This window comes from Callospermophilus lateralis, chromosome 2 (assembly GCF_048772815.1).
Source record: "Callospermophilus lateralis isolate mCalLat2 chromosome 2, mCalLat2.hap1, whole genome shotgun sequence".
Classification (NCBI taxonomy): domain Eukaryota; kingdom Metazoa; phylum Chordata; class Mammalia; order Rodentia; family Sciuridae; genus Callospermophilus; species Callospermophilus lateralis.
The window spans coordinates 205,520,489-205,538,630 of NC_135306.1; the positions used below are offsets into that span (position 1 = coordinate 205,520,489).

At 56.5% G+C, this 18,142-nt stretch overlaps 3 protein-coding genes across 4 annotated transcripts; all 3 read right to left on the bottom strand.

Annotated features, from left to right (window-relative positions):
• Positions 1-694: 694 nt before the first annotated feature.
• Rin1 (Ras and Rab interactor 1) lies at positions 695-7,216 on the bottom strand. 2 transcript variants are annotated; one of them, XM_076844798.2, is made up of 11 exons: positions 7,089-7,192; positions 6,776-6,956; positions 6,578-6,692; positions 6,424-6,496; positions 6,235-6,326; positions 5,348-6,085; positions 4,871-5,176; positions 4,477-4,608; positions 4,191-4,342; positions 3,088-3,385; positions 695-2,550 (listed from the first exon to the last, which is right to left on the bottom strand). In XM_076844798.2, exons 1-11 carry the CDS (start codon positions 7,169-7,171, stop codon positions 2,525-2,527), a joined length of 2,196 nt encoding a protein of 731 aa, XP_076700913.2. In that variant the 5' UTR covers positions 7,172-7,192; the 3' UTR covers positions 695-2,524. The 2 variants fall into 2 exon arrangements, with proteins under 2 accessions (XP_076700913.2, XP_076700912.1); XM_076844797.2 differs by lacking the exon at positions 695-2,550 and having other exon boundaries at positions 2,586-3,385; positions 7,089-7,216.
• A 1,268-nt stretch (positions 7,217-8,484) lies between these two features.
• Positions 8,485-15,409, bottom strand: Brms1 (BRMS1 transcriptional repressor and anoikis regulator). The gene is made up of 10 exons (XM_076844799.2): positions 15,281-15,409; positions 12,305-12,450; positions 12,128-12,218; positions 11,821-11,948; positions 11,615-11,694; positions 11,423-11,519; positions 10,785-10,877; positions 9,614-9,678; positions 8,937-8,976; positions 8,485-8,611 (listed from the first exon to the last, which is right to left on the bottom strand). The coding sequence occupies exons 2-10, from the start codon at positions 12,441-12,443 to the stop codon at positions 8,604-8,606; spliced, it is 741 nt and encodes a 246-aa protein (XP_076700914.1). The 5' UTR covers positions 12,444-12,450; positions 15,281-15,409; the 3' UTR covers positions 8,485-8,603.
• Positions 15,410-15,671: 262 nt separating this feature from the next.
• B4gat1 (beta-1,4-glucuronyltransferase 1) lies at positions 15,672-17,918 on the bottom strand. The gene is made up of 2 exons (XM_076844800.2): positions 16,760-17,918; positions 15,672-16,536 (listed from the first exon to the last, which is right to left on the bottom strand). The coding sequence occupies exons 1-2, from the start codon at positions 17,813-17,815 to the stop codon at positions 16,345-16,347; spliced, it is 1,248 nt and encodes a 415-aa protein (XP_076700915.1). The 5' UTR covers positions 17,816-17,918; the 3' UTR covers positions 15,672-16,344.
• Positions 17,919-18,142: the final 224 nt, after the last annotated feature.

Below are 18,142 nucleotides of genomic sequence, written 5' to 3' on the forward strand. Positions count from 1 at the left end.
TCTCTGTGTGTGGAATCGTGGGAGTTAACATGGGTCAAAAGATGTTAAATGTTGAACATGGTTCATTGTAGGGTGTTAAATGTTGTACTGAGGGTGAGTCAGGTGCCTGCTGTCCACCCCACCTCTCCCAGGCCATCCCATAGGCCTTGGCTCCTGGCCTATGAGGCTTTAGAACCTGGAACAGGTGGCCCCTCCCTCATCCCTGTCCTGACCTGCTTTTGCAGGATCCCTACTCCACTGCTAGTGCCAGGCTGGGCATGGGTCCCAGGGTCCTGAGTCTCCTTTGTATGGGCCTCTGTTTAGCAGATACCTGGCATGGAGCTGGAAATGAGGTGTGCACACCCCCTGGTGGCAGTGAGGGAGAACATTCCACCCCAGGAACTCAGAGGAGCCCTTTCAGTAGTCATCCTGGACCCATCATTCCACACTGTTCTGCACAGATTTACTAAGTGCCAATTCCGGCCCAGGCATTGTTCTAGGGCCCCCCGAGAGTTAGCTGGGAACAAGGCCAACTTGGCTCTGGCACGCTAGTGGGGGAGACAGACAATAAACACTCACACATACAACTAGGGTGACTTTGGAAGTGATAAGTACAACATTTCCAAGCAAGGAAATGACTGCTGCTCTCCATGGAGCCAAACATCAGTTCCGGGTCCCAGCCCTGCCTTGTAGCAGTGGACATTGGACAAAGTGCATGACCTCTCAGCCTTGGCTTCCTCTTCTATAAGGACAAGCGTGGTTGGTGGCAGGGGTGGTGCAGAACCCCCTAAAATGCAGCAGGCTCTTCGCTTCCTCCCAGATCACAGCATGAGGAAGATGAGATTCCACCCGTTTCCTTGTGGGATGTGGCTGCTTGGTGCTTGATCTACACAGGACACTCAATATGTTACTGTTGAGTATTGAGTAAATGAGTCTTTCTGTGTTGGAGAACCTCGTGCTTGAGTCCTTTGTCCTGTAAGGAGCCTCATGCCCCAAGCTAGGCTGTTTCCTCATCTGTAAAGTAGGGATGACACTGGCTTATTATCTCCTACCCTGCCTGGAGCCCCTGCCCCTTTATCATCACACTTGGTCATGCTGATGTGGCCTGGGCCCCTGAGAATCAGATAAACAAAAGTCCCCAGGATGCAGGCAGGACCTGGCAGTGCTCCCATGAGCCACTGCTGGAGGATCACTGAATTCCAGGCCAGGAACTGGGACTGAACATGGGAAGGGCTTGCAAATGGTCCAGAGTCAGGGGCTCAGAAGCCTTTGACTGTTCCTGTGAGACCTGCTTCCACATCTGGCCCTGGGGGTTCTCTGAGCACCCCTTCAGACATTCCAGGTCCCTCCTCTGGGACTGAGCTTGACACATCCTGTATTTAGTTCCCAGAATCTCTCTTCCCGTATCCCCAGGGTCCCTCAGGGACAACATTTATTGAGCACCTATGGCATGCTAAGCACTGTAAGGCTCTGGGGCCAGAGGTTGGTAGGGGGAGGACATACAACAGAATAAAGGGGAGACTCCCTACTAGCAAGTAGCTGGAAGCGGGGAGAACTTCTGGGACCTAGTGAAAAATTTGGAAGCCCTGCACCTGGGCTATATCTGGATCATCTGAAAGCAAATGTCCACAATTTTTACTTCCCAGTTGTCATGTCTGACACATGGGCTGATGTCCCTTTGTGCTCAGCACCTCAGGATGATGTCTCTGAGACTGGTTGGGGCCCTCCTCCATCCGGGGACAATCCTTTCCTGAAGAATGGCCACTGAGAGGCTGGCCTCACCCAGACCCAACTCTGAAGGACCTGAGGGCCAGTAGCTTCAGCCCCCACGCTGTTGCTGTTCCATGGTGGCAAACAGAAACTGCTTGTGCTCCGTGGCCCTTGGCTATTCTGCCGCTCTCGGCAGATCTCTGGGTTGTGCACGCCCCCTCGTGGTTGGTGGTCAGCGGTTTTTCTTTGCTTACATTTGAAGCCTCTTCTGGGCTTCCTTTTGAGGCTGATTTGCTGTGTGACTCTTGGGAGTTGCCTTCCCACACCTCAGTGGGGCCAGCAAGAACATAGCCTGCCTGCCCACAGAGCTTTTGTGAGGACCAAAAGATCTGATGCAGAGTAAATGATTTCCAAGCTCCACCTGCCCTCTACCCCATCCTGGAAGCGCATGGGCCACTGGTGGGCATTATTGCCCTTGCCCAATTCCCTGGGGATGCTGGAGTCCCGGGAGGACTGCCAATTTTCGGGAAAGATTGGAACAAGGGTACTTTCTCCCCGGGGTCTGACTCCTGTGCAGCAGAGGTCCCGCCTGGCAGGGATCAGGCACCTGAGAGCAGGTGGGGGTTGCTAACGCCCACCTCCCCTCCCCCTTCCCCTAGTAAGAGCTCTGCTTTGCAATAAAACAATCCATTAAGGACCCTCGAGCACTTTTGGGTGAAGTGCAGGACAGCAATAGTGTACCCACTTTGCAGAGGAGGATGCTGAGGCTGGGGGAAGCTGGTCCTCTGCTGCCATTCTGCTGCCTCCTCCCCACACCAGGCATAGTTGGAGCTTTTCAGGGCCCCAAAGTCCACAGTAGCCCTGCAAGAAGGCAATGAAACCACCCCCATGCCATAGGTTGGGCATCAGATTGATCTGTTCCCTGTGGGGCACACTCACCCCTGCGGCTGGGGAGGAAGAACAAGAAGCAAGGGTGCTTGAACACAGTCTGGGATCCCCCAAACTTCCTCAACTTTACTCTAGTTACTCAGAAGTGGCCTGTCTCCCAGCTCCTTGGCAGATAGGCTCATGGAGATAAGTGCCACTCAGAGGTGGTGGCGGACACCAGAGATGGCTGGGTGGGGTTGCCAAGAAGGCTGTGGCCTTGGGGGGTGGGGTTGATGGCTACGAGGGCCTTTCCTACCAGCTCAGAGGCTTCTGCCCCAGGTGATGCTTCTGGTCCCTTCCAGCTACTCCTCTGCTGCTTGGCTCCCACAGCCTCTGGCTCTTGAAGGTTCCCCCTGACCTAACCCTCTCCTCCCTCAGCAGTTGTCTCTGACTCTCCCCCACTGTCCCTGGGGCTGGCTCTGGCTTCCACATCCTCATCTCCCTGCACCCCCTTCTCCTCATTCTGGCTACCTGACACTGGCTGCCCACTGCCTGCCTCCTCTGCTGCAGTCCCTGGGGTTCCAGGCCGCTCTGCCCGTCGGTAGACCAGATAGCCATCTGTGGGAAGCTTGTGGGCCAGGGCTCCAGGCTGCAGGCGGTGGTAGTTCTGCTCCTTGTACAGGAATAGGCCAAAAGCATCTGGCTGGCTGACTCGAAACTTAGTGGCACAGAGCTGGTTCAGGGTGGCAATTGAGGCCCCAGGAGGCACAGCTAGAGTCTTGGAAGTACAACCGCTGCCAGGATCCTGGTAGGCTACTCGAAGGAGGTGCTGTGCAGGAAAAGAAGCAAAAACAAGTACTCAGCACTCTCTGGTGTGTTTGTGGCTCAAGAGAAGACTACACAGGGATGGGGTGGGTCAGTGGTGGAACCAATTGGCAGAAGCTTTGTAAACAATGAGAGGCGTTTGGGGCAGGGGGATTGTGGCTGAGCCAGTAGGTCGTGGCTGCAGGTGCAAGGCCAGCCCAGCAGTCTAAAGGGACACTCAGATAGAGCTTACATTGTGCTCTAAGCATTTATCCTGCACCAACAGACTTCAATCCTCATGGCAGCCCTGGGTACCCATTTTACAGAAGAGAAAATTGAGACACAAAGAATAACTTGTCCAAGCCCCCAAAACCAACAAATGGTGGAACTGGGATGAACCCAGGACTTGGCTAGAGTCTGTACTCACAAGCAAGGCTGGAAAGAGGGAAGGATGGGGCAGTGGACAGTTCTGGGGATACCCAGGCCAGAGCCCAGGTGGATTCAAGAACTGAAGCCTGATGACAAAGGAAGGAGAGCCCTGGCTGGGGCTGGGTGTCCCTTTCCTTTCTACGTCAGTCTCAGTTTCTTCATTTGTAAAGTGGGGATAATAATGGTCCCATTTCAGTGTTTCTGTGAAGATCCAGGGAGGCTGCCCTGGAGCACTCAGTCCAGTGCTGGGCACAGGGGACCCCCTCCCTCGAAGGCTGGCTTTGACATTCAGGTAGGGTGCTGCTCCTATTGCAGTGTGATGTAGGACTAGAGGGGACTGGGTGCTGTCACAGTTGCTCTGGGCTCACGGGTTTCATGTGGACGTGTGGCGGGCCTCTTACCTGGAAGTGGAGGGTGGAAGGCAGGCGGCGCTGCTCCCAGAGGCTCAGGGAGCGCTGCAGCTCCTGGGAGGGGTTGAGGGGGAGGGTGTGGGCCTGGCCCAGGCTGCTCAGCAGGGTCAGACTGGCCGACAGGCTGGTAAGGTAGTAGCCACCTGGGACACAAGGGGGCAGAGTGTAGCTCAGGCTGGGCATGGGGTGACCTTCTCCCTGGCCCTGCTTCCCAGGGCCCATATAACAGCTAAGACTCCTTTGCCCTGCGTCCACTGAGGGCAGGTAGGGCCCTCACCCTCTCCGGTGAGCAGAGCTGGCTCCAGCAGCTCTGACATGTACTCGGCTTCTAGCAGGAGGTCAGGAAGGTCACACTGGGCCAAGACAAGGCTCAGCAGAGGCAGGAACTCATCTGCACCTGCGCCCTCCCCTGTGGGGACGTAGGAAGAAGAAATTTAGGATAGAGTCCTCTCCTTCTCTTAGATAGGACCCCTCCCCTTAGCACACCAGCCCCTAGAAAATGGGGTGTTCTAACAACCATAAGGAGGGCTGCAGGGTGCTCTCCTCTGTGGGTCTGTTTCACCATCTGAGATGGGAGGGTCAGGTTCTTCTCCCCTGTTGTGCTGCTCTCCTGGGGGGCCTGCTTCAGACTGGGCGGGGCAGGACAGGGCAAGGCAGTGAGGGGGCCATACCCACGTGGGTCCTCAGGGCCGTGTAGAGCAACTTGCAGGCCTGCAAAAGCCGCTTCACCTGGGCACTGGGTGAGTAGGTGCGGAGCAGCTGCAGCAGCTTCTGGCGCACCTGCTCAGTCTCCGCCGGGGAGGGCAGGCTCAGGTGGGACGCAAAGGCTCCAGGGCCTTGCACTCGGGCCACGCGGAGGCCCTCAGCCAGGCGGCCAAGGGAGCCATCTGCAGAAAACCGGCGCCGCAGGCGGGCTGCCAGGATGGGCCTGAGAGGCTTGAGCACTGAGCGATGCAGGGACTTCTCCAGGATGTGTTCTGTGGGAGGAGGGGCGGGGGTCAGGGGGGAAGGGGCAGAATTGTCTGGGAGCAGGAAGAGCAGGAGGCAGATTGTGGGAGCGAGGCAGGAGGTGGAATTCACTTGAATGTTGCTGAGACAAGGGTGCTCGGGCCAGCAGCAGAACAGTTGAGGACAGGCTGGGGCCTTACCCAGTCTCTCTGGCGGTAGCAGCTTCTCAGGGCCCAGCTCTGCGCTCAGCATGGCCCGGGCCCGGCTCAGTGCCTGGCGGATGCCCTGCAGCTCTTGGGGCTCTGGGCTGGCCCGCACCTGGGTCAGTAGGTCCTGCACCAACTGGCCCACAGCTGTGTGTCTGTCCTGCATCAACACTGCAGCTGCTCGGCCCACCTGCCGCTCGGGAGCCAGCAGGGAGCAGAAAGCAGTGCTCATGGACCGGAGCAGAGGCCTGCGGCGGCCAAGGCCAGGGGATGTCATGGGACTCCCCCTGGACCCAGCTGCCCCCTCTTCCTCAGAGCTGCTGGGAGAGCCACAGTCCACCTCCTGGAGGGAGGGCAGGAGTGGGAGGACATGGCTGGTGCCTCCAGGCACACGGTACCCCACTGAGCTCTCCCTTCTCAGAAGCCGCCCAGGGGGCAGCCTTTCTGTGTGACTGGGGTCGGCCCCTGGCAGCACAGGGACTGGGGGAGGTGGCACAGCAGGTGGTGACAGGGGGCTAGAGGTCTCTGTGGACACCCGCACTTTAAAGCTCCTCTTGAATCTCTCTCGCTTGGTGGGGCCCAGGTCTCCTGGGAACAGGGGGTTGAAGAAGCAGAGGGCAGCGCCAGTGCCCTGGTCCAGCTCCTGAGGGGATCGGGCCTTCAGCCTGGGAAGGGGTGGGCCTTCAAGTGGACCCCTCGGAGCTTTGGTGTTGAGAGAGGAGCTCCAGAACTCTAGGGACCAGAAACCAATGGGGTCTCAGAGAAGGCTCAGGAGGGTGCCCACCAAGGAAAGGCACAGGCAGGCTGTGGGCTCTGGTGCCCTCCCTTCCCCTTCTGGCCTCAGCTTGTCCACCTGTGCAACAGGTGCAGGGAGCCCTTACCAATGCCCAGATGGGAGATAGCCTCCAGCTCCTTGTGGGTGGCTGCCTGGTGTATGGCTCTGGGGAGCCGGAGCGGGAGGAGAAGAATGTCTCTGAGGTCAGAGAGAGGGGCAGAGTCAGGTGGAGGAATCTTACAGTGGGGTGGGGAGGACAGGCTGTCTGGGGAGCATGGTCTGTGGCCCGACTCACCGGGTGTGGCAGTAGGCACAGATGAGCTGAACAAGGTCGGGGAACATGAGATCCGAGCCCTCCAAGGAGACGCCTGAGGGATGAGAGAAGTGAGACCAGAGAAGGGTCCATCCCCCCCATCTCCAACCCCTTCCTGCCAGGCTGTTCCTCTTACCCTCAGAGCTTTCCTGGATGTAGTGGCTGGAGACGAAAGAGGGGCCACTGGCTTCTGGTAACCGCACGCACAGAGTCTGGCACTGGCGAGTGTTCGATTTCCGTACCAGGAATGTCTGTAAGTGAACAGTCATGTGGCTCAAGACCTCAGTGTTCAGGCCCGCTCTCCCGGTTTCTGCTGGCCAGTCCCTACACTCACCCCTGGGGGCTCGGTCCTCAGCACATGCAGTGCAGCTGCTGCATTGGCCCGCAGCTGCAGCCACACAGGTCTGGTGAGCAGCAGGCGCTCCCGCAGGCTCACAGTGCGCGCCGGCTGCTGGGGCCCACCTGTCTGCCCGCGGCTGGTGTCTGGTGTGTCGTACAGCGGGTCCTGGGCTGACCTGGAGGTGGGCACCCAGACCTGAGCAGGAGGCAGGGAGGAGGGCTTTGCCCATCCCTTTCCCCTCGGGGGTTCCCACCTCCCCTCCAGATCCCTCCCTGCCCCACCTGGCTGCCCCTCCAACTTCACTAACTTCTCTCTCTCCAGGTGCCCGGGAGTGAAGCTCCGGCAGGGGTCTCTGAGAGGGTGTGTTCCTGGCTGCCCAGCGTCTTCCATGGCTGGGAGCTCCTTTGGCTTCTCTGGGACTCAGGAAGAGAATCCAGCCCCCAAGGCACAGGCGCGCACATTCCCGGTGGTGAGTAACACTTCCTGAGGGCGGTTCGCCCTGTCACACCCCAACCGTTAACTCTTGTGTGTCCACTCTGCCTGGCCCCATTCCTCCTGGCCAGTGACAGCTGGCTCAATGTTCTAGTCCCAGGTCAAGAAGCAAGGATCCCTTCCATGCCAGCGCCACCCTGGGAGCCCCAGCTGCAGGGCACCACCTCTGCACAGTGCTTCCTGCAGTCTGCCAGCCTCCTCACTCAGTGCAGCGGGGTGGGGAGGGGTTAAGCACGACTGGCTCAGTCCCCATAGGCACAAGCCTCGTCTTTGGGTCACCTTAAGTCTGTGGTCAGTTGCTCATCTGTCCCTGCCTTGTGGGTCAGCCTTGTGGGAGAGCACCCCCTACTGGTCACACATGACTCATTCCTGAGTCTAACTTGGGTTTTGGGATTTCAGGCTGCCATGGAGAAAGGATGCTGTGTCTCCATGGAAACCAACCCCTTTGCTTAACTGAGGTTCTGGGGGTGGTTCTGACACTCAGTGCTAACCAGGGGGAGTGTGGTTGTGAGGTCGTCAGCACATGGTGCTGCCGCCGGCTGCCTCCCACGCACAGGCCCTGCCAGCCTGCCTTGCCAATCTGCCAAGCAACTGGGGCAGGTGCAGACATGACCTGGTCTCTAAGCACGTGTACCAGTCCCTTCCCCACCAGGAGCTGCCTGCTTCTCATGCTCTGCCTTGAGCCACATGTGGCTTCTGACTCCAGGCCTGCCTCTCTCCCCCCAGCCTGTACCCCAGACTCCAGAGGCCCCAGAAGAAAGTCTGTCTCAGGTGCTCCCCATGGAAGCTCTGATTTCCTTGCAAGGTAAATCATACACACACAGGTCACACTAGAGTCCCAGCAAAGGTTTTAATTCTAGTCTTCAAAATCTGGGAGGCAGACACCAGGAATAGCCCTGAGAAAACCTGGGAAGCCTGGCTATCACCTCCAGCTCCAGCCAGAATGGACAGGCCCCCAACAAATAATGATATGTCAGCCCCTTGTCTGGCTCAGTTCCCATGCCACGGGCCCAGCTCCCTGGCTCAGTGGAGAGGTCGGCAGGAGGGGTATTGCTTTGGCTTAGGAAGGCCTGTTGTCTTGGCTGGAGGACAGAGGAGGTTTATCTTCACGAGGGAGAGATGGTCAGAGATGGAGACAACAGTCTTGCCTGGCCAGGTCAGCTCTGGGGCCACAGCTGTGCAGGCTCTGAGAGGGCAGAGTGGGGCCCAGCAGTAACACTGGAGAGTGGTCTGTGCAGCCCCAGGAGCTTGTCTGCCTGTCTGCTGGAAAACGTGAATCCTGGGTGTGGTGCCAGCTGCTCCGAGGGACCCTTGGCTGTGAACAGCAGAGTCATGGTCCTGGGGGTTGTGGGAAGGGTAAAATCACTGAGAGGAAGTTAAACTACAAAGGAGGCAGACACTTCTTTCAGGATACTGGGTGCCTCTCTCTGGGAGCCCTCATACAAGGGGCTTTGGCCCACCCTGGCCCATCTAGGCTGGGGGCTCCAACCCACCTCGCTCCATCAACCCAGAGACTCCCCATCCTGGTTCCTGCTACACACACTTCTCAGTCCTAGATCAGGCCACTGATTGACACAGCCAATGTCTTCTCTCTGGCTCTTTTGCTGGAGGCAGGTGTGGGGACAGGATGGGAAGGGGAAGCAGGACACCCTGAGGTTCTTACCATCTGCTTTTCTCTTCTGAGGTGACACTGCTGCTCTGGCCTGCGTAGTGAGAAAAGCCTCCCTGAGAGCCCGCCTCCAGCTTGGCAAGCCCCCCCCCCGTCCATAAAGGCCTCTGAGGGGTGGGGGCTACAGAGAGCAGGGGGAGCAGGAAACCCTTTCTAGGCAAAGTTTGGAGATCTCCTGTCAGAGGCACAGCCAGCCCTGTGGCCTTCCCTTCCTTCCTCCTTCCTTTTCTTCCATGGAGTTGCCTGGAACAAGGGGCTGACAGGGTACACGTCCTTCTCTTCAGAGCAGCCTGGACTAAGACCATGAGCTGCTGCAATGTCAGGGCACCTGGGCTGAGGCAGCGGGTGCCCAGGGTGAGCAGAGAACTCCTCAGATACCAGATACCGGCATCTAAGTGGGGGAACCTGTGCTGCAGGCCCTGTCAGAGGCAGGATGGGAACTCAAGCAGGAGTGGATACATCTTTTTTGGGCACTGGGGATTGAACTCAGGGGCATTTGACTGAGCCCCAGCCCTGGCCCTATTTTGTATTTTATTTAGAGACAGGGTCTCACTGAGTGCTTTGAGTCTCCCTTTTTGCTGAGGCTGGCTTTGAACTCAAGATCCTCCTGCCTCAGCCTCCCAAATTGTTGGGATTATAGGTGTAAGCCACCACCCCCAGCAGGGACCCACCTTTTTGATAGCCGTCCAGTCCTCGAGAATATCAATCTCCTGCAGCATGTACACGATATAAGGGCCTGTGACAGGGTCAAGGAAGCTGGACAGCTGCTGGAGGGGACAGGTGATGGGGGCTGTGCTGGGGAGGCCAGAGGTGGTAGTGCCACCTATACAATGCTCAGGATAAGAGGTGTGTGGACAGTACTGAGGGGTCCCTCAGAGTCTGGATTTGAACACAGCCTCTGCCTCCTACCTCAGGGCCCCCTGGTTGTTAGGGATCCCCACAGCCTGTTTCAGAGTCCACCAAGCTCCCCTACCCTGCACCCTCACCTCCCTTCTCCAGGTCAGGTGGCAGAGGCCCATTCCACTCTCAGGGGCCCTGCTCCTTCTTTTCTATCTGGCCATGTCACCAACTGGCTCCTCATTAGACCTCTTCCCCCACCTAAAGGCAAATTCTGGCCCCTTCCATCCTGAAAGTACACTCCTACGGTCCCCCCTCACCTGTGCTCTGCATGGGAGGTCTCTGCACATTCAGCCCCGATGGCTCCCTGGGAAGTCACTACCTTCCAGGTCCCTCCCTCCCTGTCTCCATCACCACAAGGCAAAGGCTCTGGCTGCACGGGAAGGGGCACTCAGCTCATCGCTCAGTGGGTGGGTGGAAGACACAGCAAGCTCCAGCCTGGGGCTCCTGCCTGAGGAGGGGTGAAGGCAGCAAGTCCCCTTTGGGATATGGGCACCTAGAGACAGGACATGGTTGCAAAGACGCCACAAGCACATGGAGACCAGAAGAAGCTTCACAGAAGAGGCAGCCTGTGCAATGACACTAAGAAGGCAGGGACAGGCAGAAACTCCAAGTGGGAGGCAGCAGGGCTGGGGCCAGAAAGCCCAGACTACTGGGGCCCACACTTGGCATGTAGAGAGCGCCAGGGGCTCAAAGGCTCATCCTCACTCAGAAGTTATGGGCAGTCACTGAGGTGAGCTTTCTATTTTTCTAGGGTCCATATAGGCAGGGAATACCCAGTATTCCCTACGAAGTTCCTGGACTGGCCTGGGCATGATCACATGACACTGAACCATCTATGTATCTAGTCCCACTGTCTCTCATGTCCCCTCCAGTCCCCTTTCCGGAATCTGGAGCCTGCCTGCCATTCTGTCCAGTTCTAGGCCACCTTGGGTGGAAGGATACCAGAGACGAGAGGTGCTTTCTTCCTCTTGCTGGGTGGCAGCGAGTCCCAGGTCTTTGAGCCACCTCTGGCATGCAGTTTGTCATCCCACCATTCTGTGCCCGCAGACCCAGAGTCAGGATCAGGGTGAAGGTCCCTAGGCCACTTCCACCCCTGTGGCCTCTGTGTCCCCCCATAGGCCAGCCCGGCCTCCCCATCCTTCCCCATCACCACCCAAGGACTCAACCCTGGGCTTGGGGCTAGGATCCCCTTAGGGCTGCTTAGGTCCTGACTGAACAGTGGTGGGGCTTGGGGAAGAAGCCATGGCCCTTCAGTGAGCCTCAGTTAACTACGTGTTTACTAGACAGCACAATGAAGACAACTCTCACCTCTTCAAGACCCCTACGAACACAGGTGCCACGGATGTGGAGGGGACTGTGGCCACTGTATATGTTGGCATGTCAGGAACAACTCCCCATTTTGGAAAGGGGTAAAGGGGGCCCATTCTATCTAAGTCACCAGTATGCCAGGCACTGGGCTGTGCCCTTCCAGGCCTGGTCTCACTCACACCCAAGAGGCAGGCCCTCAGACCCTCCCTTGTGCAGCCAGGAAAGCTGAGGTCCAGAGGGTGGGCACTGGCAGAGCTGGGCCCCGCCCTCACCAGAACTGATGTCAAGACTCTGGCGGTCCTCCTCTAGCCTCTGGATCCGCTCCTGCAGTTCCCCCTGCAGCGTGTCATAGAGCAGGAGCCTCTCGCTCTGGAAAAGGCACAGCTGCTCAACCAGGTGGAACCAGGTGGGCCCAGTTAGGCCCTTGGCCTTGCCCATCGTCCACTGGCAGACAGTTGGCTCACCTCTAGGTGCTGTCTGGCCCCCTGAAGCTCACACTCGTACTTATTCCTGATCACGTCCAGGCAGAAGCCCTTGTAGATCCCTAAAGAAGGAGGGAGACAGGCTCTGCTTGGCTACTAGAATAAGGTGAGGCAGGGCAGGGTCGAGAGCAGAGGGGGACAGAAAGCTGTGGGTTCCAGGAGGGGAACAGCACAGAATGGCCACAGACCTGCCACCTGAATGCGAATCTTGAGGCTCCGCTGCAGCCCCCCAAGAGGTTCTGTGTATTCAGGGGCTCTCTCAGCCCCCACCTCCTCAAGCCGCAACCGTAGCTGACTCAGCCGTTCTCGGAACAACCTGGGAGGTGAAAGGCAGCTGAGTACCACTGGCTCCTCCCATGGGCACCATCACTCTCAGGCAAACACTCTCCCCACAGGCCACTTGCTGGGTGCTTGTTACTCTGGAGGTCAGCACCAGTCCCACTAGCTCCTCACCCCCAGGTGCATCAGCCCAGCCGGAGGTGTGCCCACACTCACTTCTCCTTTAGCTCTGAGAACTGCTTCTCCAGGTCCAGCATCTCATTGACGCACTCACTGCGACGCCGCTCGTAGTCCTCGTCATCCATCTCTGGGAAAGAGGCCAGTCAGGGCCGGCTCTTGAGGGGCGGGCGGCTACTCCTGTGTGCACACGTGCACCTGTATGTGGGGGCTCACCTGAGCTCTCCTCCTCAGACTCGGTCTGGCTGCCGCTGCGCTCCTCCTCACTCTCTTCTTCCTCTCCATTCATCTCAGTGGCGGAATCGCCCTCTGCTTCCATCTCTTCTGTGTCTTTACTCGGAGGCTGGACAGGCATCTGGGCTCTGGAAGCAGGAGGGAGTGAAGCATCACTCACTAGTGCCTACAGCTCAGAGCAGCACAGAGGCAAGCAGGGAGTCGAGCTCCACTGACCCCCAAGGGAGACACGGGTGGGGAGCAGTGACTGGCTTTACCACATGAGCATTACACTGGGTGGCATTTGTACCTTTTGCAGGAGACTGAAAATCCTCTTGCCCTTGGATGTTGAGGACAACCCCAATTATAATACTGGCAAAGGGTGTGATCCACTTAGGGGAGAGGCCCACGGCAGGCTTCCCACTGCTGAGACTCCCAAACCTTCTGACTGGAGCTTTCAAGGCCCTTCATGGACTGAACTTGAACTACCAATCCAGTTCCTTCACCTCATCTAATGGCCAGTTCTCACACTCCCACTTCTCTCCCTCCCACTGCCCATATAGTTCCTCTGTCTATGACTCCCTCAGCTGCTTTCCCTTCCTGATAACACTCTATAGTCTTTTTCTTTTGCTGGTCTCTGGGTCAAATCCCATCTTTCGTTTCCTCTGGGACCTCAGTGCTCCCCTGTGTCTTCAGTTTCTGGCAGATTCTATGGTTTGAACGTGTCTCCCAAAGTTCACCTGCAGGAAACTTAATCCCCAATGCAAGAGTGCTGAGACCTCCCCAAAGGGAAGATTCCTTAGTCTCCAGAACCCTAAGAAATAAATCTCTGTTCTTTAAAAATGACCCTGTCTCAGGTATTGCTGTTTTCTTTTTTTCCTTTTTTACATATGTGGCAGTGCTGGACATTGAACACAGGACCTTGTTTTTGCTAAGCAAAAGCTCTACCACTGAGCCACATCACCAGTCCTCAGGTATTGTTATAGCAGCACAAAATAGACCAAGATGGCAGGATCCTTCCCATAGAATTTCTGATGTGCTCAGGTATACTCTACCATTAAGAAAAAGCAGAGGGGTTTAGGGGTGTAACTAAGTGGTAGAGTCTTTGCAGTATGCACGGAGCCCTGGGCTCCATCTCTAACACTGCAAACAAACACTAACCCTTAACCTTAGCCACACCAACTTAAGCATTTCATAGCTATATATTTCCAGGCATATGCATACTTGCTCTTCCTACTTTATCTCTCACTCCTTTGATCTGTCTCTATACCCATTGCTCTCACTGAAACTGACCCTGTAGAGTTAACCAATGAGGCCTTTTGGCTAATGCCAATATTGTTCAGTGGTTATCTATGTTGACCTTTCAGGAACCCTGACAAGCATTCCTTCTTTTACTCATTCATCTAGTATTTACTGAGCACCTAAGATATTTTAGGTACCATCAGTTACTGTAGTAGTACAACTCTGATAGACACACTTTTTGACCTCAAGAAGCTTACGAGTTCCTGTGACAGGGGGCAAAGGAACAGTAACTACAGTGTGAGGAGCGTTAAACACTGGGGTGTACAGGAGGGGTATCTAGGCAGAATCTGGAGCTTGCTATAGCCAGGGCTTCCAGAGGAAAACAGAACAGATAGGGTAGCGTGCTGTGCTGACAGAGAGGGAACATTCCAGCAGAGTGAGTAGCAAGTGCAAAGACCCAGAAATGAGAGAAGGGGTGGGAGGTACAATTAGGCTCTGAACCTCAAGACCTGGGCTACAGAGATTCGATCATCAGTATATACAAAGTTCCTCAGTCCATAGGAGGATTCAACCAGCAAGGCAGAAAAAATGTGGGGAGTGAGAAGGGACCTGTGATGAAATTCTCAGGATCAACACAAGGGGAGATAAGAGACCTCAGCAGAGAAGGAAAAACCAAAAATCATGGAATATTTCAAAAGGAAGGTGCAGTGATAGTGCCCAATGCTGCCAAGAGATGGCCTGAGAAGAACACTAAACATTCCTCTCCCCACAGATCATCTCTGCCACCCAGGGCCTTCTATTTCAGTGTGATGTTCTTCCAACTTCTCTGGTGACTGCTCTGTAAACCTTTAGAATGATGTAGACACCACTGCTTCCAGGAAGCCTTCTTGTTTACTTCTCCTATTTGTCCATGCTGAAGTCTCTCTCCAGTGAACGTGGGAACCCTGCGAGGTCATGAGCTCCTGTGTTCCTTCCTAGCGCAGTACTGGCTCACTTAACCATTGGATAATTTTCAATAACAAAGTAACCATAAAATAAACTTTTACTTCTTCGAAGCCCCGGTGCCTGTAGTAGTAGCTAATGTTTCTTGACACCAAGAACAAGCAGTGCTTAATGCCTGGCCTGGAGAGAATTCAGTCACATTCCTCAATAATTTCATCAAGGTTCTGAACCTGACCTGAAAATCTCGGTTCTCCAAACCTGATTCATTTTCACGCTTCAGTTCCTAACGCTGGCAATCCCCCTTCACCATTAAGTGTATGTACATTGTAAATGTGTGTGTACTATCTCTTTCAGAAGCATCTCTCCCTTCCAGCTTATTCTGATTACAAATGTGTTAAATTAAATCACAACCCCCTCCCCACCCCGCACCACCTCCTTAACCCGGGTGCAAAAGGGATGGAAAAGCACACCGTAAAGCGTGGCGAACAGCAGTTTCCAGACAGTAAGCTCCTCGAGGGCACGCCCCCGGAGAAGACGGACCCCTCCCCACAATCGCAGAGCCACCTCAAGACACTCCGCGGCCCTCCCGGAGCCTGTCGCCCCGCTCTATCCTCAGATGCGCCGGCGCGGGCCAGAGAATAGCTAGGGGGCTCTTCCGCCGCTGGCTTCGGCCCCACGGCCCCGCGCGCGTCAGGCCGGTTAAGTCTCTGCTTAGGCTCCAGAGGAGGAAAGGGTACCGTCTCGGACCAACTGAACAGAGGGGCCAAACCAGGCACCGGGCAAGGCGATACGCACCGCGGGGACTGGGGCCTCAGGCCTCACGTCAGAGACTCCCTGAGACGTGTCCGAACTTGCCGGTACTGGCCGTAGCCGCCGGGCTCCCGGAAGCGCAGCGCAGACCCCTCTTCTTCAGGAGGCGGGGCCTGTCGGCGCTTCCGTGTGAGTCATCAGGAGGCGCCCGCCAGGGGAGCTCACAATTGGACCGCTGGGGCCGAGGCATGCTGGGATACCGCGGGCCAGTCTCCATAGCAACCCGCCGACATGCACGCAGGCCTTAGGCTAGCTGGGAAGGCCCCAGCGGTTTCCTCGCTTTGCTGCAGGTGCCCCTGGATCCGCGGCCCTCTCTCCCAGAAGTGTAAAGGGAGAACCCAGGGGCCCCAGCTCAGGAGAGTAACGAAGCCAGCTGTGGGTGTGAACACTCGTTTATTTACACATTGTCATCCGAAAGCAAAAACCCAGCCCAGCCTATGGGAGGGTACAGATCTCAGATTGTCACTCATAGAGCCTGCGGACCCTTCCCTCCTCCAGAGCCCCCGAGGATGGAGGCCTGGGAGAACCAGGAAGTTTAGGATTCTGCTAAAAACTAAACTGTATGCTTTCATCCGATTACTTTCCAAACGGCCAATTTCATTAAGTACTCCAACTTAACTCTGCACCATTCATACTTTTAACTCTTCTATTGTCCATGCACCCAAAATTGTTAATAATAATAATAATAATAACAATAATAATACTGTAATAATATTAAGAATACTTCACATTTGTACGAAGCTTACAGAATGTTTTCACATACAGCATCTCATCTGAGCCTCCCAACAGTTCTGTGAGGTAGGTATTCTCACCTCCCTTTTTACAGACGGCTTAACTGAAGCTCAGAGAGATAATGGGATTTGCTCAAGGCCACACAGCTAGTTAGTGGTAAAGCTAGGACTTGATCCCAGCACCCCATATTCAAGTCCAGTGTTCCAACACCATAGCTACCTCTGTAAAGTGGAGTGACATTTCTTACCCCAGTCAGGCCTGAGGGGCGACCTGAGGAGCCAAAGGCTGAGAATTCTCAGACTAAGGGAGGGATGGACTCAGCAGCGGCGGGGAGAGTTGGGGTACTTGGCCTTCAACTCCTGTTTGAACTGGCGGTAAAGGATCTTATTATGCTGATTTTCAACCTCCTTTTGGGGATGGAACTTCAAGGCTTCTTTGAAGCCCTTATGAACCAGGAAACCTTCATTCAGCACCTCAAAATCAAACCCTGCCACGTGAAGCTCACAAGCCTGTAGAGAGAGAGAGAAAGAAGAGTCAGCAAAGTTTCATTGAGTTCCCAGGGCTCAGATGGGCTTCCTCACCCTTCTGGAGGCATCTTAGAAACTGCACTATCCATCCGTTTCCCAAACTGTGATCTCCCCTGCTTTACTGCCTCCTTCCCTCCAGGGCCACTCCATCCCTGACCCCACCACCACTTTTACCCATCCCCCTTGCCCTCTCCCTTTTAGGTACCTGGCTGATTCGATTGAAGCCATACTGACGAAATCGCTCATCAAAGGTGGGCACCTTGCCTCCAGCCACGTAGAATGGCTCCCAGGGGTCCTGCCAAGGCACCACGTAGGCAGGCCTCAGCAAGCTCTCTTCTGGCAGATTGACCCAGCGGGAGTAGTTGGTAGGCGCCTGGCAAGGTGTGCACAGCCCATAATAGAAGGGCCGGACCTCGCCCACCTGGTAGAGCTGCAGGAGCTCAGTCTTGCTCATGGGCATACGGCGGGCTCGGCGGATCTCAAAAGCAGGCACCACCAGTGCGGTGCCCCCCCACTGGTTGCTCTGATCCAACATTTCCCGCAGGCCTCTCCACAGCCCCTCACTGGGCACCATGTCCACGTCGATCACCAGGGCATAATTGGCTCCCTCACGAGCCAGATTCCTCAGCAGGTTATTAGGGTAGGAGACATTGGTGCCTAGTGCGTAATTAATCCCTGGTTGGGCCACCCTGGCTAGCTTGTCGAAGACCTCCTGGCAGGAGCGCAGCAGGGCAAATTCCCCAGGCTCCCGGGGGTCAGGCACTGCTGCCTCATAACGCGAGGGGCACACCAGGTGCATGGCGACCCTGGCGCGCATATCAGGGCAGTGGCTGCTCAATGCGTAGGCCAGCACCGTGGCCAGCTGAGCTTCCTCCTTGGTGGCCGCGAACACTGACACGGACAGCGGACCCTCCCAGCGCTCCAGCAGGCCGGACAGGTGCAGCAGGTTGTCCACGCTGGCATGCGTGGCCAGGATCACATCGTTGGGGTCCATGGTGGTCTTCAGTAGGCCCCTGTAGACGCGGTAATCACCGCTGGCGTCCAGGACACCTCCTGAGGCCAAAGCGGTGCGGAGCTGAGCCTTCACCTGGTCCACGGATCTCGGGGAGGGCGGGAAGAACTCGAAATATTGATCCTGCTCCTCCTGCCCGTGCAGTCCGGACAGAAGCGACAGGTAGAGTAGCTGTAGCATCGCCACCAGCATGAGCGCGGCCAGCAGCAGCTGGTAGAAGGCGCACCGAATGGCGTAGGACATCTGCATGGTTCTCGGGGCTTGGAACACGCAGCAGGGACCACCGGGCCGCAGACTCTGCCAGCGACCGCAAGCCCGGATTTACCGCAGCCTGCCGAGAACCGCCGAGGCGAGCCGAGGCGAGCCGAGCCCCGCGCACAGCCCCGCCCGCGGTCCGCCTGCGGGCCTCGGCGAGCGCCAGCTCGCCCTCTGCGAGAGAGGAGGAGCTACTGCACCCGCCGCCCGCGCCGCGCGCTTTGCAAAAGCCGAACCAACCCGCCGCCCGCCGCCTGCCTCGGGCTGGGGACGCGCACCCCTCCCTCCGGATCTGTGCGCAGCCCCTGGTCAAGCGGGTCC